The sequence below is a fragment of the Andrographis paniculata genome, unplaced genomic scaffold (genome assembly GCF_009805555.1).
Source record: "Andrographis paniculata isolate CXL003 unplaced genomic scaffold, ASM980555v1 Contig62END, whole genome shotgun sequence".
NCBI classification, from domain to species: domain Eukaryota; kingdom Viridiplantae; phylum Streptophyta; class Magnoliopsida; order Lamiales; family Acanthaceae; genus Andrographis; species Andrographis paniculata.
In genome coordinates, this window is record NW_026137598.1 from 1,388,871 (window position 1) to 1,415,146 (window position 26,276).

Genomic DNA, 26,276 nt, shown 5'->3' on the forward strand with positions numbered 1-26,276 from the left:
CACGTGATTGGAGAAGAGGCATACACATGGTTGAGCGAAGTTCCCCCCACCATTGGTGCCGCGCCTACTTCTCACCGAGGACCAAAAGTGTGTGCTTGTAAACAACATGTGTGAGTCCTTCAACTGGTATATAATGGATACGAGAGATCTCCCAATTATTGATATATAGGAGTGGATAAGCCGCAACTTGATGGTTTGAATATAGATGAATGTGTGGGGATTGAAAAATTCACTAGAGCCATTTGTCCCAACATTGTGAAAAAGATCGACAAGCAGCGGGTAAAGTCCAGAAACTGTTTTGCGTCGTGGGGAGGTGGAGAAAACTTTGAGGCACTATATTATCAACGAAACCATGTGGTTCAGCTTTGACATAGGATATTTCAAATTTGTGGTACACATGCTGCCACAACATTGCAGCCATCGATCACTATCGTCTTAAGGTTGATGATTTTGTGAATATCTGCTTCTGGAGGGAGACGTATGAACGGGTATACAGTCACCATATTAACCCCATATCTAGCATGCAAAAATATGAAGAAAGCCACATTGGCCCGTTGATCCCCGAAAATAAAGATTTACATGGGAAGACCAAAGAAAGAGAGGAGGCGTGATGGAAACGATGAGAAGAACCCAGAGAAAGCCTCACGGAAAGGGTTGATGATCATATGCTCAAAGTGTTTACAACAAAGGAATAAAAAAAGACGATGCAAAAACGTTCTATTTTCTCCAAAGGTAGTAGTCCCCAGATCATATTAGCTTTAGAGTAGTCATATATATATGGGGTCCTAGTTCATGTTATATGTTGTAGATGTCTACACAGAAGTCAAGTGCAGCTGGGCCGGGCTGCCGTGATACTCCGGATGATTCAAACTATCGTCAGGTAGTATATTAACTCACTGCATAGGAGTATCAAGAACTTTAGCCTACATACTGATTTATTCTCCTGACTGTTGATATTTTATCAAAGAAGAATGCGACGCCGAATAGAGATTCGATGAATGACCGCAGCACTACAGGAACTCCATCACAACCACAACAGGTACCTATCTCGTGACATTTCAGACGTCCAATTTATCTCGTCACATTTCAGCCACGTCTAATAATTTATTTGTTTGCATATTCGTAATTAGAGAGGAGCAAATTCCAGCGACAAAGGCAAACAACCAGCAACATCATCCATGCGGGCATCCATCGCATCTCTCTTGGAATCAGTTCGAATTTCTAAAACACCACGCACTCATCGGGGTGGTGGTTCATAATTGTATATTGGAGTTGGGAATGTTCAGCTTTACTTTTGGTATTACATCTATTAAGACTGCCGAACTATATTGCACTGTTTATGTCATTTTTGTGTTAGCGATTTGGTTTATGTGTTTTTGTTTGTTGGTTCGCTACAACATGACGGTAGTAAGGTATTAATATTGTATTAAGAAACATTGGTAATCAAACTTGATGGAAATTTTGCATTATGTAGGGCTGGAATTTATTTGGACAGTATGCTCTTGTCGGTTGGATACTAGTACTAATAACAGAGAATTTTACAAGTATTATGGCTTCGACGAATGTACACTTTCTTAGCGTTTACTTAATTTCGTCATTTCATAATAGCTGTGAATGTTATTAGTATCCGAGGGGTGGTTTACTACTGCAACAACAAAGGAATACATTTGTAATCAAACTTGATTATCAATAACTAGAACGAACTGGTTACTACTACAACAGAAACACGAATCATCTACATCAACTCGAAAATTTTTCATTCAACCATGACTCAATCAACATTAATCTTGCTAAAAGACTATTAAGTGACACCTATCCAGGGCACAAACTATCTAAAAGCACCGTAATATGAACAGACTTCTACAGATCCTTGTGTATTTTTTAGAAAGTTCCCAAATGATAACATCATATCCTTCGTTTATATGTAGATGATATGTTGATAGGTGGGCAAGATTCAGTGATGATTGGTAACTTAAAGAAAGATTTTTCAAAATCATTTGACATGAAAGATTTTGGTCCCGCAAAGAAAATCTTAGCCATAGAGATTACTCGTGACCGGAAGGCTAGAAAGTTATGGCTATTTCAAGAAAAGTATATTGAACGAGTGGCTGAAAGGTTTAATATGAAACATGCTAAGGCGGTTAGTACACCACTTGCATCACATTTTAAGCTGAGTAAGAAAGCTAGTCCTACGACAGAGAAGAAGAAAACAAGTATGTCCTATATTCCTTATTCTTTTGTTGTTGGTTCATTAATGTACGCTTTGGTGTGTACTAGACCCGATACCGCATATTCTGTTGGTTTAGTGAGAAGATTCCTATCCAATCCTGGTAAGACACACTGGGATGCAATGAAGTAGATTCTTATATACTTGCGTGGCACTTGCAAGATTTGTTTGTGTTATGGAGGTGTCAAATATGTTTTGAGAAGTATGCTGATGCAGACATGGCTGGTGATCTTGATAGTAGATGATGAAACTGAAAAAGATTCATACAAATAAGAATGACGCAGACATGTTAAACAAAGTGGTTCCCGGAAGCAAACTTGATATTTGTGTCAAGCTTGCAAGAATGAACTTCAAGTGATGATTGAAGAGTGTTCATCTTCCCCGTGTTGGACTGGAGCGGGAGATTGTTTGGGTCTAGCCTATTTTTACAATATTTTTTCTATTGCTGGGCCATTTTATATTGGACTTCTTAAGCCCTGTTTAAAGGGCTTTATTTGATGGAAAATAGTTTTTTGTAAATGAGGAGAGCACAGTAGCCGAGTGGAACAAATAAATAGAGAAAACAACAGGTTTTGTGATTTTTTAGTTTGGCATGGACAACCTCGATAATCTTTACAATCTGAGGTGTTCTCATGGTCGGATTTTGCTCGAATCTCACCAGCTTGTTCCAAACATCAAGATCTTCATTATGAAGGGTTGGATTGTCCAGAGGAGCTTTGATTGGTTCAGAAACTTATTTTGATCAAGCATTATATTTTGGTTACGTCTGTACCTTATTTCTTGTTGTTTTTTCTCTTATTGTTCTTCATTAGTGTTGTGGATTGTGAATCCGTTGAAGACTAATTTGGGGTTCTTTTTCCCTCAATTATCAATAAAATAAGTAAAGGATGGACTCCTCAAAAGGTTCCGTGGTTTTTATCATTCACATCAAAGGAGTTTTCCACGTACAAATCGTTTGTGCTATTTGAGATTCTTTTACTCGTTGTGGTTGTTTATATTCCCATATTTCTAGTTTTTAAATTGATTATTTGGTTGTGTGATAATTTAGATTGATTTGATTGCTTAATTGGTTGATCGTCTTGATTTTGTTGCATTGTGAGTGTCAGAGAGACCTCATTCGATCATTTCACTTTCCTCTGTCACTCCTTAAGGTTTTGATGGTGCATCTTCTTTGCTTCTTGACAAGTCTCTTGAATTTTTTTAATATGGTGAACACCTCTGAATTTTTCCTCTTGAAATAAACCCATGTCATACATGAATAATCATCAATGAAAAGTAGAAAATACCCATTTCCCGCATGGGATGAAGTGTCCATCATTCCACAAACGCCACTGTAAACAAGCTCCAACTTTTCTTTGGCTCTCCAAGCTACATCGTTCGGAAATTTGTTGTGTTGCTTTCCTATCATTCACACACATCATTTTTCTCCTTGATATCCGGAAGCCCATCCACCATTTTTTAATCCGATAAGGCTTTGAGGCTTCTATAGTTGACATGACCAAAACGAGCGATGTCATAGTTGTGATTCTTCAATGGTATCAGGTCAATTTTATATTGTGTGCAAGTAATTGATATTGAGAGCAAAGCTTTATTTTACCATTGGAATCTTCATAAACTCTTTTGTCTTGTCATGCTTGTCAAAGTTATGCACTTATTGTTGTCGAATAGAAGCTTGTATCTATTCTCCAAAATTTTTCCAAGTCTAAGTAGATTTTGGTTTAGACTTGGTACATAAAGAAAATCGAAATGAAGCTCCGCCTTCCTTTATGTTGATCTGAATGGCCCCGAATCCCTTCGATTAAGTGAGTGCGTCGTTTCTAAGTTGGATGGGAGTTGTGACTTTCTCATCAATGGTGCTGAAAATCTCTTATTGAGGTCATATGGTTGCTACATCCACTATCGAGTAACCATCTCTTGCTTCTCTGGTCACTCACGGTGTGGCAAGTATAGAATGTTCTATGCTTTTCTTGTGTCTCCGTTTGATTAACTTGATGAGCCCCGCGATTCCTACAATCTTTTCCAAGGTGACCAAAATGGTTGCAAATGTTGCACTTGCGTTTATTCTTGAACCAAAAATCTTTGTCAATATAGCTTGATTGTTTGCAAATATTGCAAAATAATGCATTTTGAGTTCATCATCTTCCTCGAATGCCCTGTCCTCAACCTCGAAAATTTCCACCAACCTGATATTGGTTGGAGTCGAACTTCGTAATTTCTTCTCAGTTTCCCAACTTTAGCTTTGACTGGAAAGCACTTTTGATGGATTTTTCTAACCGTCTTGAACATCCTTTTTCAAATGTGTTGAGAGATGTCAATACTTCTTGGACGGTGAGTGTCGAAAGATCCTTTATTTGCTTAATGATGGACACAATCAAAGCAAACTCTTTGGGAAGACAAATAAGTATCTTTTCCACTATCCTCTCATCAGAAATCTTTTCTCCATGTGACTTCATTTTGGTTGACGAGATAAATGAACCTTTTTGAGAAATCTTTCACCGTTCATTGCCATTAATAATGATATTCTCGAACTCTTTCCGTAGCTTCTGTAACTTAATTGTTCAGATTTTGTCATCTCCTTGGAATTCATCCTAAAGAATTTCCCAAACATCCTTAGCGGTTTCAGCTCTCATGATTCTAGGAAAAATATTTTTAGTGAAGGCTCATAGAATTACCAAAAGAACATTGGTGTTGGCTTGTTTCAATTGCTCCAATTTCCTCGCAGCATTTTTGTCGAGCTCTTCTTCCTCGTCTAGTTCCGTAAACCTTTTTATCTACAATCTCCCAGAGATTAAGTGATCAGAAAATGGTCTTCACTTCGATGTACCAGAAGTCGTAGTCTTCTCCATCAAATTTTGGAATGAGGTGGTTGGAGGAAATCAACGTACTAGGGGAATTGAAAGCCATTGAACACGTCGAAAAGTATTTTTAGCTCTGATACCAAATGATGGTATTTCATTATAATGGAATGACTATTTTATTATTCAACAAGACGAATATACAATAGTGGATGATATACAATGAAGGTTTGAGGCCTGATAACTCCAAATAATAGCATATTTATTGCTTGATAAAACTGTGTATTTTTTGAATTTTTATATGAAAACCATCACAATATCTGATTTATGGCATATTTTGTTGATCTATTTCGCTTGATATGATCCCAAGCTCACTTGTGAAGATTATTGATGTGTTTAGCCTTTTAAGCGACGAATCTGGCTCATAAATGCCTAAGTATGATGAGACGAGTGAGGGCGCTGCCAGCTGTGGCGAGTTACATTCTTTCCGCTTACACTTGAGTTAGTCAACCATCCGGATGCCCACTATTGATGAGCGATGATCCAGAAGTTCCCATAATTGATTAAGTGTGGAGCTCCAGCGGTCAATCATCCGTTACCAGCTAGTGATGATAGCCTCGTTTGAGTTGTGCCGATACCCTCAAGCCAAGCCAAGTGTAGCAAGGCAAGCAAGGACGATCTGTGCCCAAGTATTGCAGTCCTACAGACGAGCGAGCAAGCTGGGAGTTGTAGCAGTTTTAACCGCTTAACTAACTAACTGCCTAACTGTCCAGCGGTTACAACAGTTTCTCAACCATTTTTAACTGCTGCTTTGTAACTGTTCAATTGTTGCCAACTGTCGATTTAGAAACCTATGAATAAGGCCATACTTCTTGCATAAAATATCATAGATCATACTTTGATATTGTGCTTTTACTTTGTCGATTTTTTGAGAGCTCCAACCCTGTAACAAAGTTCTCTTAGTTAGAAAATGAGGTCGGTGGAGTGGAGATTCTCTCCTCCTTCTGATCATCCAATTTTCAGTGCTTTCTAGGCAGATTTACAGATTTCTTACTTGCTTTATTACCATTTTCCTACTGTAGATTCACCACTTTTGTAAAAGTAATTCATTATCAATATTTCTCCATATTCAACTTTATTCCCAAATTCGAGTTTAAATTTGATTGTTTAAATCTGGAGTTTTACTCGTTGTGGAAAATGCATCAGAAAAATTGATTATCAAAGCCTAATTTTGCACCGTATTTATTAATAGAGTTTTGGTAGTTCTCCGTAATTAAGTAAGCGGGAGCCTTATCGACCTGCTTAATTGATGTTCTGAATTCAATTTTCTTTAAAGAGAGGTGTCAGAAGGTAAACCACTAATGAAACAGATTTTCAGAATAATTGATTAGACATAGGCGTTTGTCTATCGGGTCTCAGAAATATCTAGTAACAATAGCTTTTCTTGCTTATAATGTTCTAAATCTGGGTGTCATTGAAACCTTGTTGTAAATCCCTTAAGGACAAGTACCAGCGAATCCAGAATCTGATTTAAATGAACAATTATGATCACTTTTCTTGCTTCTGCCATTTCGCTTTATATACATATATATATAAGTTTCGCTACTTCACTTTCATCACCCCTCATTTTAGCCATGAGAACCTAGCCATTTCAATTACGCACAGGTCACACATAAACATCTCTGATCACTCTTGTCGCTGTTATTATTATCGCTCAAATTACTTGCTCTCACTATCACTCATAGCTCACTAACCATCATATATATATATATATATATATCGCCCACTTTCATTCCTGCCGCTCCGTTCACCATCCCTCTCACTGCCTCGCCGCTCGTAAAGCATCGCTCCGCTCACCATCATTGCGGCTCACTCTTTACGGTTTTCTTTACTTTATCGCAATTTACTATTTTCGGGCTCGCTCGCCAGCAAGCCAACCAGTTACTGCTTTTCTGAATTAGCCAGACTCAATAAACATTTTTTGATTTAATTTTATAACTTAAAATCCTTGTGTTCGATCTGAAAATTCAACCGTCAAAGAGTATAAATCAATTGTGAAATAGCATTTTAGGGTCTAAAACAACATTATTAATTTCTATATCTGATCATTTACAAAATGCCAAGATACAAGATTATTTTAAACCGCCAAAAATCCTTATTTTCCAAAAAGCTAACGATAATCATGAATCGCTAAACTAGTTTATCATAATTTTGCTCCGTTGCCGGAGATTTTAAATTCAAGAAATCAAATCTCTGGAATATTTGAGTTTTGCACCATAATTTACTTTGTCGTAGATCCAACAAATCCCCAGTGACAGACATATTATGTCATTTTACATTATGTTCTTTTATATGTTGTAATCATTAAATTATCGGCTATATATTTTTGTATTTTATTTTGTAATATTTATATTTTCTTTTATTAACACTTTGTTTATTTATATTTAAAAACGGATGTCAATAAATATGGTGCTAGTATATGTTTCATTGACAATGCTACTACGACACATACTATCTTGAAACACGAAATGTATTTTTCTCATTTGAAAATGGAATAGATAAAAGTCAATGCATTAAGTGGCTGTAAGAAATTAATTGCTAGCTCTTGAGAAGCCATTATATTTCTCCCCGCATGGACAAAAATTGTGATACAGTATGTATTGTTGACCACTAAAGTTTGAAGAAATTTACTAAGCTTTTATGATATTCAGAAAAATGATTATCACATTGAGACTATGAGTGATACTAATAGTGATTTTTTTATTAATCACCAATATTATTGATAAAAAGCATCATTGAGAGATTACCCTCACATCTCATAATAGATCAAAAGACTACCGATTTTTAAATATGACATGATCACCTTGGACATCCTGGTATTATAATGATAAGGTAGGTGATTGAGGGCAACTATGAGACTGGGTACGACTTTGAAAATACTATTGATCTGATATGTCTTACGAGTGAATTGAGGATTAAAGGGTTGAGGATCGATGTACTTGGTAGCAGGGACGGGACTGATAAGAAAAATATAGTGGGCCGGGGATGACATTGACTCCGATGAAAGCACTATATATTGCCTCATTTGATCCATCATTGATCCAATCCCATAAGATATTGTATTCAAGGATTTAGAAATGAGTTTCATGGAAGAAGATAATAATATGGTCATATATGGCGACAATGCAAGCAAGAAAGGTCTACGTTAGAAGGCTTGCTACATGTTGTAGTAGAAGAAAAGATCATGGATGACATCAGTACAGTGACAATGAGGTTGGGTTTTGGACTCTTATGGTGTTAGACAATAAAGACACTCCTAGATATCATTAATAGGACGAGGACAAGGACATATATACATGGGTCCTATGGATTTGAAGGTTGGTATAAAGTTTATAAATTGATAGAAATATAAAGAAAGTCCTAAGGAAGTGGATATATAGTAATCAAGAGATTGGATCCGTATTTTTTGGAAAATGAACAAAATATATAATAATCATGTGCAATAAGCTAAGGAATAATTAATGAATCGTGCTTCATGAATGGTCCGACTTTCCAAATCAAGATATTAAAGGGGGGTTTCTATGCCTATCAAATTGATAATGCTCAGGAAGATTCTAAGTATATTGGGACAATAAAAGACATGAAAAGTAATAATCCCATGTTCTTCTAAAATTAAAGTAATAAAAGATTGTATGTAGTTTTGAGCATGCATAAATGTATCGATCGAGATAAGAAGTTGTTTGCCTTCAAGCTGATAAAAGTAAAAACAAAGGATCGGTACCCTCAGTTTTCCAACTACTATGCAACTGTATATAAGTACAAAGGCAACAATTGCACGGTGCATGTTAACCAAGCTTTCACTCTACAAGTTTTGAAGATATATAATGCATTAATATTTGAAAAGTTTAAAGAAATATTATTTGGATGGGTACAATCCAATTATAGGTTGGATGGCTATATTTTTGAAGAGAATCTACAAGGTTTTATTGCTTACAACTACCAGAAAGGACCCGGGCGATAGCATGTATCCATTGGTCTTTGCATTAGGTGATTATTATCCATGTCACATTATTACATGATGTATCGAATTGAGTTGCGAACTCTAATCAGACATTGGATGAGTTTGTTAAAAGTTGTTATCATATCTTACAAAAATATAATTCTTGGTATACATACTTGTTTCCTTTTATACGATCATATCAACAAAGAATCCAAGAAATTTGTTGAATAGAGACCTATAAATAAACGTTGAATCTTAGACCCACCTACACTCTATCATCCAAACATTCTCCTCTTTGCCGATTATCCAACTATTTTCTTGTTCGCTAGATCTCTTATTAGTAGTGCTGCTTCGAGAAGATATGAACCGTTTTAGCTTTGGGAGTAACACAGATACACCAGAACTCTACCGGCCGTACTTCGCTTTGGAGGAAGAAATCTTCCTCACTCATCTTCCTATCCAATTTCTTCGTTATCACCCTATAATTTCCAATAAACATGCATAATAATACGCACAAAACCAATTGATTTGGTTTGAACAAATTACAAATGAAAGAACATAAGCCCAATAGTAAACTTTATTTTCTTTGAAACACCGACCAGGAAGGATGCTTTAATTTACAACAAAGACATCTACCTAACTAACTACTTGTTTGTCGGCCTGCCGATCGAGTCGCCTTAATTCCTCCCGGAAGGACAGCCGAATCTTCACTCAGTGTCGGATCATCAAACCAAAACTATCAATCTAACTTACACATTCCGATCAAAAAAAAAAAAAAAGAGAAAAACAATTGGCCCATGGGTTCAAAAGCCCTCAATGCCACTTGATTTTACCTTGCCAGCCAAGTTTGCGGCACGTCATTAAAAAAAAAAAAAAAAAAACCCTAAACAGAAGTTTGGCGTGCAAATAAATAAAATCAACAAACCAACAATATTTACAATGCCTAACCTATTTAATTTGTCATGATTTTTTTGATGTTGTAAAAAAGAACTTGCCCTGTGTTGCCCTGCCTTGTACTGGATATTTGACAATGACCTTACTTTCTGGCGATTAGTTCAGTTGTAGTAGCATTGCCATTTTCTACGCCTGGCCAGTATCCGCCACTTGACCACAGCAAGAACCTTGCACCAATTCCTTTTGGGCCTGCAAGTGCTGGGGTTAAGGATTCCAGTGTTAGAACAAAATGTGCTGCCGGGATCAATAAATACTTCGTTCCCAGCTTGCCAAAATGACTTGACCTGAAATGAATCCTCCTCCTCCTCTATTGGTAGATCATCAGACAAGAGCTGTGGCCCCATGCCATTCCCTCCTTCGGGACCCCATGAGTACTGATTACTATTATTATTATCATTCCCTTCGATAAAGAAACCCCCTGGAGAAGCAGCAATTATCCCAAAACTGTCCCTAAATGTGGGATTAAAGCCATGGACAGTGTTGGAACTTCCTCCCAGCATGAAGCCACAGTAATCTTGCTCCTCTACAGCTCTATAAGTAGGTGGTGAAGGTGTATGATCACTAGTGTTTGTTTCTTTAATTCCGTGTTTATCTGCAAACAAATGTTACTCAGGCAATTTCCAAAATCCAGATGCAAAGAAGGAAAGAACGAAACTACTTATGCTGCTCTGCTCTGCTTATAGACTATATAATGTATTTATTTAGTAGTGTCTGTTTACTTCGCAGTATAATAATTAACTGCTTGATGTAAACATTCCCTCAAGAGTCTCATTAACTAATATTTACAAGAAATTGAAGGCAGTTTCGCATATTGATGATCAGTGGAGTAGTAGGTAATTATTTTAAAGGAAGGGAGATTTAACAACGAAAAAAACCAGATCATGATTGTTCCGTATATAGTTACCTTGTTCCTGGAAAGTGACACCTGGGAGAGGCAAGTTAGAATTGGCGAAAGTGTCAGCAGCAGGAACAATTGAAGGTTCGCAAACTAACACCCAATCCTGGAAGTTTTGATAAGCACACTGCTTCAGATCTTCCAAGATCCTCTGTCAAAGGGAAAAACATAAAAAAGTAAAGTAAGAACAGCAACTTGAAACATTTTGATTTCAACTTAAGAGGCTGTCCTAGCATAAAAATTAATCATTGGTGCCATTTGAAATAACTCCATAACATCAGGTAACCATACATGAAGTCCAGGTAAAGATAGCAACCTTACCTTCTGATATGTGTCGAGTCTATCCACGGAATGGTAAATTTGTCCATCAAAAGTCACACTGACAACCTTATATATAGAGTTGAACAACAGCCCAGACCCTTGGGCGGTCCTGAACAAGTACATCTTCTCCTCTAACTTACATGTCATAGCATGCGCGATAATTGAGTCCCATGACTTATTCGAGATATGATGAAGTATCTGCATTTTGAACTTATACGTTAAGAAGGTTTCCAAATGATGATTGTTTTTCATCATAGCAATTCCACATCCAATTGTATCAAATTGTCTCTTACAGAGCGTAGTGCCAAGTTATGGGTCATGTAGCGACGCAAGAAATCTCCAACGTTTTTTATCCCATTCTCGGTTAGCTTTCTATGAGATGCACCCTCTTTTGCTATCTTCTCCAATCTCCACACCTCATCATGCAACAATGGAGGATAATGCTTCTGGTAAGCTGAACAACAGGAAACTTGTCAGTGCAAAATTCTTTTTCCATCTGTGCAATCAATGCATGCAATATAAGTGTTTAACATTGTGAAACTTCCCAGTTAACAATTATAAATTATAAACAAACTAGCCTTTCCCGGAAAATGATTTAACCATAAAGCTGGAAGATATGAAAACCATCCATCAAAGGAACACATACACTCTCCACGGTGATCCTTAACTTTGAAAGCGTTACTCCTTGCTTCTCTAATTACTGTTTCATCAGAATTAGTGACTTTTACTCCCAACCTAAATTTTCCACTTCGGATCCAGCTTGAGTTATCAGTAAAGACTATGTTGCCAATATGACCAACTCCGTTCTGCAAGGCAACTGTCAACTCTCCAGTCACCAGAGGTCTTTTCCCATCTCTGTTCTTAACTATTTTTCTCTCAAACTCATTTACCGTCCAGTCCTCCCTATCATCAGTTTCAAAATCACCATCTATCACAACAACAGACACTTTGATTGAAGATAGGGGACCAGACGATACTACTTTGTTAGAAGTAGAATCATACAGGACAACTTTTATGGGACATCTGTCCCTGGATAAAACCCTGCTGCCTGTGAACAGGGTGGGTGCCAATGTACTGTCGAACTGAAGCTGCAGAGTTCTTGATCTCGAGCACTCAATTTGACCATAAGACGACCTACAAGAAACATGAAGCAAACAGCTTTGGTTTTAACTATTTACACATATAAGTGTCCATCAGAAACTGGACAATTCCTTAACAAACGAAGTACTCTAGGCATTTTTCGTGACCAATGCTTGAAGCAGAGCTACTGAACAAAACTATCATATAACAATTGCATAGAAATTAGAAACAAGAAATTCACCTTGTAAATGGGTCAAATGCGCACTCCACAGCCTCTTTCACCTGCCAAAGGACCGATAATAAATAATGAGTGTGATAAGATCTCTAACTTTACATATGGAAGAAACATTTATTCCATGAAAAGAAATAAACCAAAAAAAAAAGATAAAAAATTCTAGATTTCATCAAACAGGCAGATGGCCAGGCTATTAGCTAAACTTTTGATGCACAGATGAATCATTTCTAAATATAGCCATTTTTTTTGGCTTAGGTAAGGGGTAGTTAGTAAAAACATACATCATAGGATAATGAGTGACTTGGACATCCAGGTTTATATAGAAACAACGTCTATATCATACACAGTAACTCATCATGAACATGAAATTGATGATCCAGACAAATAATAACATGTGTCTAAACTTTGTATAAGACAATTTGAAGTTGATTCTTTTACATTGAATCATCCAAACCTTAACAATCCACATCCACAAGGCAGAAAAGTAACCAATAACATACAACTGAGTAAGTTTCTCATGACTTCAACTCAACATAGGAAAATGTTCAGTCAAAACATCATACCCATTTTCTAATGATTGGCTCCAAGTAATGCACAGACTCTTGTGTACCACGGCCATAATTCATCCCCTTGAAGACACTGCACAAACGGCATGAGTTGGGAAAACTTATTATTTTATGGCAAGAACTATCAAAACCATAAAACTATATGCATCAAGAAATTAACTATTCGACCAACCTTGATGCTAAATGTCGATGTTTAGTTGGAAGTTCAAAACCGTCTTCACTCCCCTCTCTAAGCTGCCGTTTCAGCGTCATCAAGTGCCAAGCAAGAAAAATAAAAACTAAAACTGGGGACGGGGAGGGAAGTTGCTCTAAAATTATTATCAAGACAGAGAATGCCAAAATAAATTGCTGTCCCCTAATGCTTATAAAGAAGGCAAAGAGTAAACAATTTACAGGAAGCTACCTAGGAAGCTTCATTAATACAATGAAATAAACACATTCTACTCATAGAAGTCAATCATATGATACACACACGTAACGACGCAACCCTCCCCTCCCAACCATCGTTCATTATTTTTAAAGCACTAATCCACAAATCCAGTGTGTGCTTCTGTTGGATTGAGGTTCTATTCCATCGATCAATTCGTGACATCAACTGAGAATTGATTTATTTAGGCGCGCACACACAGAGACACATACATACATACATAATTCGTGCAGTAAACAAAATAAACAGAAACTGAACTAGCCGTGTGAATACCAAGTGGTAGTAGTAGTACAAATCAACAACACGTTAAAAATAAAATCGTTATTCCAATAAACGTACGTTCCAACGAGGATTATCGATGGAGGGAGGGACTGTCGCCATCGCCACCATAAACAACTTAAAAAAGCGATGAAAATTACGCGGAAATGATGACCGGATAGGAAATCCTGATGTTGAGAAGCGAAGCTTGGCGGAAGGTGCAACGGGGAGAAGAAGAGTCCGTCATTGCAAATACGGCGTCGTTCAGTAGACCTGCTAAAGTCTCCTCCCCGGGATTTTTTAAATTTCTGAATTAATTACTTTGTGCTTGTGTATGAAACTAAACCCCTTTTTTTTTTTTTAATTAAAGGGAAACTTCCAAATAATTTCTTAATTTCCTATTCAATATTTTTTTTTACTCTTATACATTAATTTTATCTTATTTATCCATATTTTTACAATTTTTTTTTTTTTTCACTTCCTTGCAACAATAAAAATCATTATTGACAATAAAAATATATAATCATATTGCCACATAAAATGCAACAAACTAGATAATTCTACCTTCGTTTCACGTACCATGTCCATATTGTCGTTTCTGTCCGTCCCACATTTCATGTCACTTTTATTTTTTTAAAAATAATTATACACTTTAATTTCATTTTAAATTTTTTAATTTATTTTTTTAATTTTAATTAAACTTTATAATTATTTATATTATAGAATAATTATTTTCACTAATATATTTTTAATTATCTGTTAATTACACATCTTCTAAAATACTGTGTCTATAATGTATGTGGGACGGAGAGAGAATTATTTATTGACAATAAAAATATATAATCATGGCAATATAAAAATATATCTTGAATCATAATATAAAATTCTTATAGAAAAATAATAATTCCAATTAATCAAAATATAATTAAGGCAATAAGTTTTTTTTTTTTTTTTTTATAAAAATATTAGTTGCTCTCTCTGTATGGGAGTATCTAAAGTGAAGTGCAAAAGTATGAAATTTGAATTTTTCTTTTTCATGTAACAGGTACAAATAGAATTCGAATATCTATGATGTAGTGTTACAATGGTATAAATAATATAATGAACAAACATTTCGATCACTTTATAAAAATATTATTTTTTCTGTAGAAAAGTATGTAAGTAAAGAAAATACATAAATTTATTTGAAAATATATTAAAATATATTTTTCTTTCTTATTTGAGAAATATTTTTCTCTTATAAAAACTAATTAATAGGTTGTAATAAATCATACAAATATTATTCAGTAGAAATATTAATTTCGTATGCAAAAAATAATACAAACAAACAAATAAATAAATAATAGAAAAATACACATAGCTCTTATATCATAATATAAAATATTTATGAAAAATATGGATCTCAATTAAATATAGTATTAGTAATATAATGAACAAATATTTTGAATACTCTATAAAAAAAAATATTATTACCTTTATAGAAAAATATACACCCTCCGTCCCAAAGGAGACGTTTTATTGGAGATTGATACGAAAATTAAAGAATAATAGTATTTAATTGAAAGTGGGTATAAAGTAGAATTTAAAATACTAACATACCCTTACTTTTTTGAAGGATTTTTAAAAGTAGGTTAGAGTAATAATTAGGGGTAGTTTGGAAAAATAAGAATAATTTTGTTATAAAGTGGAAACCACAGTTACTATATAAGGAAAAAAATAATTATTTTGGGACGAACGAAAATAAAAAAATAAGACAACTCTTTTGGGACGGAGGGAGATACTATAAGCTAAAGGTATGAATTTTTATTTTAAAAGTACTTTTAGTAATAAATTTCAATTCATGATATTGTTTTGTAAAAAAATTATAGAATTAAAGATTATTTACATAAAGACTTTTTATTATACTTAATGGGTAAAAATATAAATAGAATATTATTTAGAAGGTAAAATATAAATTTTACAGGTAAAAAGGTGTAATAGTTACATATAGAGAGTTATATGAAATAAATAAAGAGGTGGAAGGAAAAATGATGTAGATAAAGATTAATAAAGAAAACAATTTAAAATTTGGGGACTTTACGAAAACGAACTATTTATTTATTAAATATACTTTTGATAAAAATGTTACTTAAAAAAATAAATAAAATAGTAAAATATATATAAATTACTATTCTAATTTTAAATTAAAATCAATCAAATTTTATTAATTGAAACAACCAAATTTTTTGACGCAATTTATTATTAATACCATAAGAAAAAATATGTAATAATATTTACATATTATACTGTTTCTGGCTATAATTATTTCAACTTTTATTTTTTACTTGTCTCCTAAAGTTTTAAGCAATTCATTTATAAAATAAATATTAATTTTTTTATTTGATATTTTGGTTTAAAGTATTTTTTTAATATGATACATAAAAAATTATGTGCATACCAAAAAAAAAAAAAAAACATTGTAAAGAGAAATTTGAGGTCTAAAATCACCCAAAATATGCGAATGAAATAAAAAAAATTAAAAATTTGATAACGATCTGTTAATTAATTAAATACAATCATGACCAGTGTTACCAACATTATAATATAGAATATATAATAAAAAGTCAAATAAAAAATAATACTCCATTTCCTTTGTGTTAATAAAACATGTCAATTTTTATTTTTTTAAAGTAAGATAGGTCACTTTTCATAAAAGACAAATTAATAAATTTTAATAAGAAATAAATCATAACCGATTCAAATCAATCTATTTGGGGTGATGACAAAACAAATTGTAAAACTTTAAAATGACAAAATATTGTTGTTGATGCAGATTTTTAACAATAAAAAGTAAAATTCGAAAATAGAAATTATCTTCGAATTTGATTAAATAAATGTATGAGATTAAGAATTCTAGACCCCGTACGATACAAAAAATAAAAAGAAAATACTACAGAGTAAAAGTAAAAGAATGATCTCCAAAAGAAATTTACTGAATTTGATGTCGATTGAAGATGCCGCTTTTAGGTCGTGAAAAGACCTATTAAAAACCCATGTCAACCGCCCAAATGTAGTTATAAGATCGTGTCTTCATATCCGATTGCCAGTTGTAACCTTTTCCAACCGCCTTGGAACTGCTTTTCATCCGACCTGCACGTCCACTGCTTCTTCTCCCTTTGTCCATCTTCCATTTGTCCGACCTCTGCATCGGCCGCCTCATCTTTCTTCGTCCGACTTCCCTTTGCCCGACCTCTATGCCAACCGACCTAAATGCCTATTGTCTCCCTTTCCTTCATCTGACCTCTCATTGTCCGACCTTTTATATCCACCGATCACCTAGGCACAGGTTCTCCCGAAAGAGCCCATTTTCTTAATAACGCCTTGTCCATTGGGCCTATACCCAAACCCATAGTCTAATTTTATAAGCCTATTATAAAAAACCCTACACATTGATTTTCCTTACTCAACAACTTGCCTCCTCCCGCCCGACTCATAAGCTTCACTTCTCGGACTGTGTGAGACGTGACGTTTAGGGGTTTGTAGCACAGTGCCATCATTACACTGTTTTATGTCACATCGTGGGGTTTATGTAAAAACCCTTCTCTCACCCTTCCATATTCACGCACTCAGAATTTTGAAATCCTTCATTTTCTCTCCAGCGAATATATTTCAAAACCTCTTCTCTTTCATTTTCTGCATATCCTTCGTAAATGGCCAACCAATACGTCCCTGCTCTTCCCTTCGACGGGACTGACCCATCGGTCCCCTTTGTAGCTTCAAGGGTTCTCACCCCCACCGTTCGCCCCTATTGTACAACCAATGAAGATGCCGATCGTATGAAATCTGTCATCTCTCAAGTTTCTCCGATGTCCATAAATGATGCTGCTTTCAAGCCGGAACGACTTCTGGACAGCATCAGGACTCACCTCATCGATCCTAAAGATGCCTACCGTAAGTGGCACGCGAAACTGCGCCTCCACTATCAAGAACAATGGAGGAGGCAGGGCATCGACAAGGCCATCCTGCTGTTATCCCAGCCTCTTCACATCCATGATAAGGCCCTGTTGGCGATAGCAGCCTTCTGGCACGCACAGATGGGAGTTTTCTTTCTCCCTTTTGGTCCCATTGGCCCGACCCTTATGGACGTGGCCCTCATCGCCCACTTACCTGTAGTGGGCAACGATCCTGTCCTGGTCTTTTTTGAGGGTCGGGAGCCCTCGCCCAACCACGCTAGTTGGGCCATCGCCAAACTTGCCGAGAAGGAGAGAAGCTGGACCAGCTTTGTCACCAAATTTTTGGGCGAGGAAGGCGCCCCTGTGTCCGAGTTGGAATACACAGCGTTTGTAACATCCCGGTCGGCTCAAACCGGAGCGTAACCGCCACGCCACACCAGAAGGCTCGTTCATCAATCAACGAGCCCTACGTTGTGGCGCTAAGGCTAAAACAATAAATACGAACAACTAAATAGGGATTTAAAATTTACAACGCACCGGCTTATCATTTAATAAATAAAGTTCGAGTCAAAATCATAAGTTAGAAATAGTTCTTAAACATTAATAATGGATTTCAAAAATATTTTAGAAGATACAGTAGTTATAGTTCCCCCGATGGATCATATGACGTGGATGCATCATTTAGGTATAACAGAAACATGATCACCTACAAAAAGGTTGTAAGAAAATGATCAACACAATGGTTGAGTAAGCGCAATTAATCAAAGATAAATTAATATGGTATAATGCCACAAAATCATTTGAAGAAGATAATTGAATAAGGTGACACGTATCACATAAGGGGAACTCACACACACGAGTCTTTTAGCGTCTCCCTTATATCTCATTTTCATTCTCAAATAATAGTGATGAGCACATCACGAAGAAAACTCCACTAGGCCTTAATCAGGGCCAGCTCGACCCGGTTTTCCGACCTTATTACTTCGTATGACACGTCACATAGTTTCACATAACAACCATAGGGTCACAACCCTAAAAGGAAACTCCACAATGTGTACATAAGGGTTCGAAACCCAAAGTACACGTAAATTAATTTATTATTAGTTTTCGAGGGGCGTCATACGGCCCACAACCCTCTAGTCTCCAATATAACATACCAAGAGGGGATTGGACGCAATCCAACCCTCCATCACGGATGACGGTCTAAAGACCTTTTCATCGTGAATGACGAGCACCTCGGAATCACCCAAAAAGGGAACCCGCCATCTTGATCCCTCGACCTAGCCCATTTGGGATCTAGTTCAAGGTTAGCTAGTAATACTAAAATACTGGTATACCCTCACGTGTTTGCAAGGCACAGAGGTGGAAGGCTATGCCTTATCATCCAAACAATCGACGAGTTGATCGGACTCAACGGGTAGTTTCAATTACCAATTTGACCAAATACTCAACATGCTCTTAGGCAAATTTCAAAAAGAGTATTTTAAACTCAAAATATTCCAATTGTCAACATTTAACCATGCAAAAGTAGGATATTAGACCCAAAAAGTTCGTTATGATCTCACTTTATTTCGGCAAATAAACATTCGAAAAATATTTCAATCACAATAGGCATGATCTAATTTCACAATTCATAATATTCAAATATAATCGTAAATATTTTTTCAAAAACCATAACAAGGTTAGGGCAAAACTAGGGTCTCAAACCCATCCCATAAATTCTACGATTTTCAATTTAAAATTCAATAATAATCTTCACATAAGCCTTAGATGACATTATAATCAACTTTCTAGAAGAAATTGGCAAAACCTAACGTTTTTGGGCAAACCCGTTTGACAATTGAAAAATATCAATAGAAGGGGTCTAGGATTAGAACATATCATCTATCTAAGATTAATCCCACTTACCTTAAGAGAAGAGACCAAAAGGAAGAGTTTTGGAGAAAAAGAACTCCAAGGAAGAAGAGGGGAGGGGGCTGGCCGCGTGTTCTTCTGTGCTGCCTCTGTGCTTTTCTTGTTTTATTTATTTTTATTTTATTTTATGTTTTTTTTCAATATAAAAGACTTGGACTCATCCTCTATATATATATATATACATAGGCACTCTAACCTGGATGCGCTATATCTTAACCAACTATGGATATGCTATATCTTATCAAATCCACATTTGGATATGATATATCTTAACAAATTATGGATAAAGATACCTAAATTAAGAGATACGGATAAACTAAATCTAGTTTATTATTTATTTTACCCTAAATTCAATGTTACTCATAATTTAAAACAAATTCCTTTATTTCTTATACCAAAATCCCTAAATAAATTAGCCCCAAAATAATATAGTCCAACTCAGGCGTCGAACTCCGGCAAGTTCCGGCAAACTTCCGGCGAGTATTTTTACGGGGTATTACACCGTTCCTCATTTTTTGGCTATGCAAGTACACTTCCTTTCCCTTATACTTTTCTATGTAAATTCAAAGTCAGATATTTGATTGAGTTTTTCTTTCTTCATAGATATATAATTCTTTCTCCCTCCAAGCTTGTTCTTTCTTCCCAGGTCGATCTGGCCATTCATCTGGCCAGTGGCCAGTTTTCTCTCTAGGAACCTTATTTTTAGCTAACCTTTTTGAGGGTTTATCCCGAGTTAGCGTCCGTCTAACCGACACCAAAAAGGCGAACACAGTTGCTTCGGGACCATTTTGATTCATGGAGCTGTGGCTTCGCCTATACTTCCCGAACGTATCTTTTGACCAACTTCCTATTAGCCCGAACCTTCAGAGATCAATAGGTTTTGCTTTAGCCCAATTAACTCCTAGTTCCTCTAATCTCCATCCATCCGAACCTGTCATCACCCAAATTTTGACCGAAGACCGAAGCAACTCCCGTTATTATGTTTATGAAACTTACGCCCAATATGCCACCGACCTTTTTTGGCTCTATCCCAACACTTCATATCCCCGCTCTTATCCCGATCCTCTTCCCCATCCGACCTACCCCTTCTCATAGGATTCTGCTTTGAAACCCCGATCTCTATTTTCAAGTAAGAGGTCGGACAAGAAAAATTATAGATCTTCTTATACTTTTAACTATCAACCCCAGTTTCTAGCCCGACAGTTTGGTTGCTGTCAGGGCCTACCGGGACCACTGGCCCGACCTCACCTTATACCTCAAAGCCCAGAAAGGCTGGTGATCCTCGAGCTCAAACCACCTTACCTTTCCCAACTCACAAACTATATTACCTCAAACTCTTACTTACCTTTCCCCCTTAAACCTTCGGCGGCTGAGGCCTTCCCGACCTGGTGGTCAGCCACTTGGTCTCTTATTGCTCCTCTAACTGACCAGTTGGTTGGAAAACTCATTCCGCCCCCAACATTGGCGCTGGCTTCTCCTCGATTAGCCTCTGCTCCTAGAAGGAAGAGGCCGGCGCCTGCCGAAGGTGGATCTGGAGCCAAAAAGAAGAAACCAAAGACCGCTCCTGCCATCGACAGACAATCGAGGAGTACCTAACGTCTCTGCCAGTGGACACAAACGGACTGCCAAAATACTTGAGGGATCAATTTGGTAAGTTCTCTTCCTTCAAGTTCTTTTTCATTTTAAAATTTTTAATTTTAGAGACCCCTCCGCTGCCGCCAACCACGGCCCCGACTGTTTCTCAGCGGACCGCAACCCAGCCGACCATTAACCCGATCGATCCTCAACCAACCATTACTCCAGATTTTCCTCAACCAACCATAATCCCGACTGCCAATCAACCGACCGTTGCATCATCTGACACACCCATCGAACAATTGCCCACTCAACCGGTCGGTCCACCAGAAAACCTTCCGACCGCTGGGCGACCGACCACCACACAACCGACCCCTCTGCAGGTTGAGGTAAAGCATTTCCTAATACCTCTAAGAAAAACTTATTCAACTTCATCACTAATTTCAATTCTCTTTATGTAGGTCCACTTGAATCCTTCGTCGGTTGCTCCTCAACCGACCCCCCTTGCTGCAGAGGGGGAACTGCCGATGATCCGCCGGCCGGAGGAACCGGCGGGAAGGCAAACTTCTCCTCCAGTTTCGTCTTCACCTGTTCCCCCACCACCACAGGTAACTGCCAAAGTATTTCCACGTGATTCCTTTTATAAATCTCTAACTCATGTATCATTACTTTCAACTAGGAACCTGAAATGGTTGCGGCGGTGCCCGACCAAATTGTCGTGTTGCCCGACCCAGTGGCAGCACCGCCCGACCAAGTAGCTGCACTGCCTTTGCAGCCAGCCGCCCAACCCGTGGGCGAGGAACCTCCTGCGGCACCCCAACCAGTCCAACCAATCCCACCGCCCCATGACATCGAAAAGATCTCTTCCTTGAAGTCGGGCGAAGTTTCAGTAAATTTTATCCCAAGGGGCTCGGTTAATATTCCATTATCTTTGACTCTCTGATTTTTTTGTTTCCTGTCCTTAACTAACATTTCCTTTCAGGATATGGAGTTGGTCGCTGCCCATCATCTGCAACCAGCAGACGAGTCGGCCATCGGCCCGACAACCCGCCAGGGTACTCCTTTGGCGTTCCGGGTCATGGCTCTTTCCGAGGCAACGGCCATTTTTAATAAGGTAGATTTCAACCTTGTATCTATTTTCGATGAGTTCATTTCTGTTCCTCTATACTCTAATACTTTTTCATTTCAGGCTGCCCAAGAGATGAGTATACTGGCCCGAGTTACTCTCCCGACTCCCACCCGATCAATCGTAGCACGCTGTGCTGACTTGCCTTTCGCCAAGCTGAGTCCGGCCGACCTTGAGGCTTTGGTTCAGGTTGCGATAGACTTGTTAGTGCAGCACCCACTGGAGTCGGAAGTTCCTCCCATCCTAGATCAGATGATGGAAAGGATCACAGAACTTCAGGCCGAACTGCCTCTGATCTGACATCCGTCATCCGAGGCCACGTCATTTCAACCGACCGCTGATCCGGATAGCCTTGAAGTATCCTTGAAGAAGGTCAGCGAAGACCTTGATCTTGCCAAGGCTACGCTAGATGAACTCCAACAAGCGCGACAAATGCTGGCGGCTGAGATCTCCCAAAAGACGGAAGAGCTCAGACGCCTTCAACAACAGTTGGATGCCCTGGATGACAGGATCCAGGAAGGGGGTCGCCTGGTGGAGGAACATCGCCAAACACAAACGAGTCTCCACGATCAACTCCAATCGAGCATACAAATGAGACTTGTTAGAGGACACCATGAGGCCTACCAGCGCCGTCGGGCAACCCGGTCGGAACTAAAGTGGGCCGACCTCCGAGCTGCCCTTCGGGCCCTTCTTTCTCCCTAACTCTGTTGTGACATGTATATAAAACTCCCAGACTTGGTCTATATATATCCTACTTTTCAGAACATAGATCCATATTTTTTGCATCTCAGCTAAGTTAAAAACTAAACACTGCAACATATATATAACATATACTCCTCCACCACGAATGTCACCAACACAAACTGGCATTTACATCCAAATGGTTTCTCCCCGCATTCGTGTCCCTGCCACCAATTGGGAAGGTTCTTTGCAACCATTCCTTGTGGGAAAACACCCCATAGGCCAATATGCTGAGGACCTGATACAGGTGCTCAAACAACTTCACTTTAAATTTAAGTTCTCTGGCAGAGGTAGGAAGATTATACATCGTACGATTCGCCTGATGGAAGTGTATCTACCAGCTATGAACCCCTTACTGATATTCTTACCCGCATATCTAACCTGGATCATCATATGGATACGATAAACCATCATGTTACGGCCATTCTTCCTGACCTTAGCTGGAATAACATCTTCTGCCAGCAAAGATCAACACTTTCCAGGCTGCGTGTACTTGCTGAACGAGAATGTCATTCTTTACAAGATATGAAAGTTCGCACCGAACAAGACCTTAAAAAATTGCAAGATCAATGGGATCGCTATTGTCCGGATTTAGAAGATCTTCTGGACGAAGAACCTGAGATGGTTTCTGCTAACTGGGATGAAGTCTCTGAACCAGAGGATGATCATGTTTGTGTCACCCTTTCAGATGATTAATAAAACCCCCTTCTGTGGGTTCAAACCTTTGAAGGGTTCTTGGGTCTCTTGTAATAAGAATCAATGACAATGTTCTGAAAATGCAGAAAAGTACATTTTCAGATACTTAGCATTAATATTCTCATGTATCAATTTTCCTTCTTGATTCAAAATAATAAAAGCTCCATTTCCAATTTCTCTGTGACTGATGAAAGGACCTTCCCAACTGGGAGACCACTTCCCTAACTGATATATTTTCTTATATGTAGGCAGAATCGTTTTCCACACCAAATCTCCTTCTGTAAAACTCTTAGGAGATACTCTTTTTCCATAATATTTAGCTCTTATCTCATTTTGTTTGGCCATTCGATCCAGAGTATTCAATCGATCAGTGTCTACTTCCTCCAATTGTCGCTGCATCCCTTGCACATACGCTTCATCATTATTCACCGTTGTACTAATTACTCTAGGTGAAGATACAACAAATTCGGCAGGAAGTACAACATCTTGCCCTAACGTCAATTGGTAGGGGGAAAATCCAGTAGAGGTTTTCCTACTATTTCGGTGGGCCATAATGTCTGAGGCAGCAAGGTATGCCATTTCCTTGGATTTCCCTCCACCATTTCCCGATGATGCCGATGACAATTTCATTTGCCGCTTCAACCAATCCATTAGCCTGTGGGTAATAAGGCGAAGAATGATGCAGTTTGATGTTGAACTCGGCCAAAAACTCGATAAATTTTTCCCCTGTAAACATCAAACCCTGATCTGTCGTAAGAGTGTGAGGGATTCCAAACCGATACATAATGTGACTAAGCACAAACTCGTTCACTTCTTTTTGCATCGCATTCCTCAAAGGGACTGCCTCTACCCATTTGGTGAAATAGTCAGTAGCTACCAAGATGAAAGAATGTTGCTTTGATGACGCCGGATGGTTTTTCCCTATTACATCCAACGCCCAGGCTTTGAATGGCCACGGTTTAATCATCTTCTGGAGTTCCACTGCTGGTAGATGGTTTAACGGGCCATGTCTCTGGCACTCCTGACACCCTTTAGCAAATTTGATACAATCATCAAATATTTTTGATCAATAAAACCCCAAACGATGAATAGCCCATCGCATGTTCAATCCTACTCGGTGTGCTCCACAAATTCCACCATGAACTTCTTCCATCACTTTGATGGATTCTTCTGGTCCCAAACATCTTAATAACACCCCTTCGAAGGTTCTTTTGTACAGAACCCCTTCTATAAGTTGAAAGCGTAATGCTTTCAATCGAATACCCATAGGAGTCGCAGAATTTGGTGATTCTAGATAAACCATAATTTCTGTCCTCCAATCGGTTATCGTATCAACGTTACCAACAATTATTTGTTGATACGCATTTTGAGCCAAATTATCGGCTTGTCGATTCTCTGTTCTCAGTACATGCTTAATAACCACCTCCGCAATTTTATCTAACAGGCGATATACCAAATCTCTATATTGACGTAAATAAGGATAATTACAAGCGTACCGTCTAAACACTCGATTGATGACCAATTGAGAATCTCCGCAAATCATGACCGTCTGTGCCCCTTTAGCTAAGAGTGCCTTCAGACCTAAGATCAATGCTTCATATTCTGTAGAGTTATGAGTCATCTCTTCCATTTGAAGTTGCAGACTGATCTTCCGGGCTCCCGGTCCTTCCGATATAACTCCTGCTCCTTACCTCCATTTTGAACGAGAACCATCAATAAACATTTTCTAGGAACTAGTACCTATATAGGGTACCATTCTGTTTTCCGTTGGTTCGCTGTTCGAAAATTCAGCCAATAAATCGGCCACTACCTGCCCTTTTACTGCCTTAATAGGTCGATGTCGCAACGAAGAGGGAGCCAATCTGATCGCCCATTTCATAACCTTCCCTGCATGGTTGGTCTATGCAGAATTAATCTGATCAGATCCACTTTGGAAACCACTTCGGTTTCTCTTGGCAGCATATAGTGCTCCAATTAAGTACATACGAAGACTAGAGAATAACACATTTTTTCGGGCATGGTATAATTCAGCTCCGGCCCTGCCAAAGTTTTGCTTAAGTAGTAAATAGCCCTTTCTTTCCCGTCTTCCCATTCTTGTGCTAGCAGGTTACTCACCACATCGAAACTGTTTGCCACATATAGTTTAAGAGGTCGGTCTCCCCTTGGAGGAACCAACACGGGCGATTTTGTTAATACCTGCTTAATTTCTTCTAATGCCTCTTGCTGCTCCGGACCCCAAGAGAAATCAGTTGCTTTATTCTTTAACAACTTTGTGATGGGTTTTAATTTTCCTGCGGCATTGGATATGAACCTTCTCAGGTAATTCACTTTACCCAACAAAATTTAAACCTCTTTGATCGTCCGAGGGGGTCGCATCATCAAAAAAACTTTAGTTTTGTTTTCATCAACCTCTATTCCATTTTCATGCACTAAAAAACCCAAGAAATCTCAAGTTGACCAAATGTGTATCAAATTCAGTAGACTTAATAATCACATCGTCAATATATACCTCCATGGATTGCCCAATCAAATCG

General features: G+C 37.7%; 2 protein-coding genes across 3 annotated transcripts; both read right to left on the bottom strand.

Annotated features, from left to right (window-relative positions):
• Positions 1-9,245: 9,245 nt before the first annotated feature.
• On the bottom strand, positions 9,246-14,044 carry LOC127261337 (calmodulin-binding protein 60 B-like). Of its 2 annotated transcripts, none has more exons than XM_051289648.1 (9): positions 13,920-14,044; positions 13,246-13,307; positions 13,071-13,146; positions 12,514-12,554; positions 11,839-12,326; positions 11,486-11,646; positions 11,193-11,390; positions 10,881-11,022; positions 9,246-10,568 (listed from the first exon to the last, which is right to left on the bottom strand). In XM_051289648.1, exons 3-9 carry the CDS (start codon positions 13,131-13,133, stop codon positions 10,078-10,080), a joined length of 1,584 nt encoding a protein of 527 aa, XP_051145605.1. In that variant the 5' UTR covers positions 13,134-13,146; positions 13,246-13,307; positions 13,920-14,044; the 3' UTR covers positions 9,246-10,077. The 2 variants fall into 2 exon arrangements, with proteins under 2 accessions (XP_051145605.1, XP_051145604.1); XM_051289647.1 differs by having other exon boundaries at positions 9,247-10,568; positions 13,840-14,044.
• A 9,758-nt stretch (positions 14,045-23,802) lies between these two features.
• Positions 23,803-25,372, bottom strand: LOC127261311 (uncharacterized). Its single transcript, XM_051289613.1, has 3 exons — positions 24,857-25,372; positions 24,519-24,763; positions 23,803-24,397 (listed from the first exon to the last, which is right to left on the bottom strand). The coding sequence occupies exons 1-3, from the start codon at positions 25,370-25,372 to the stop codon at positions 23,803-23,805; spliced, it is 1,356 nt and encodes a 451-aa protein (XP_051145570.1).
• Positions 25,373-26,276: the final 904 nt, after the last annotated feature.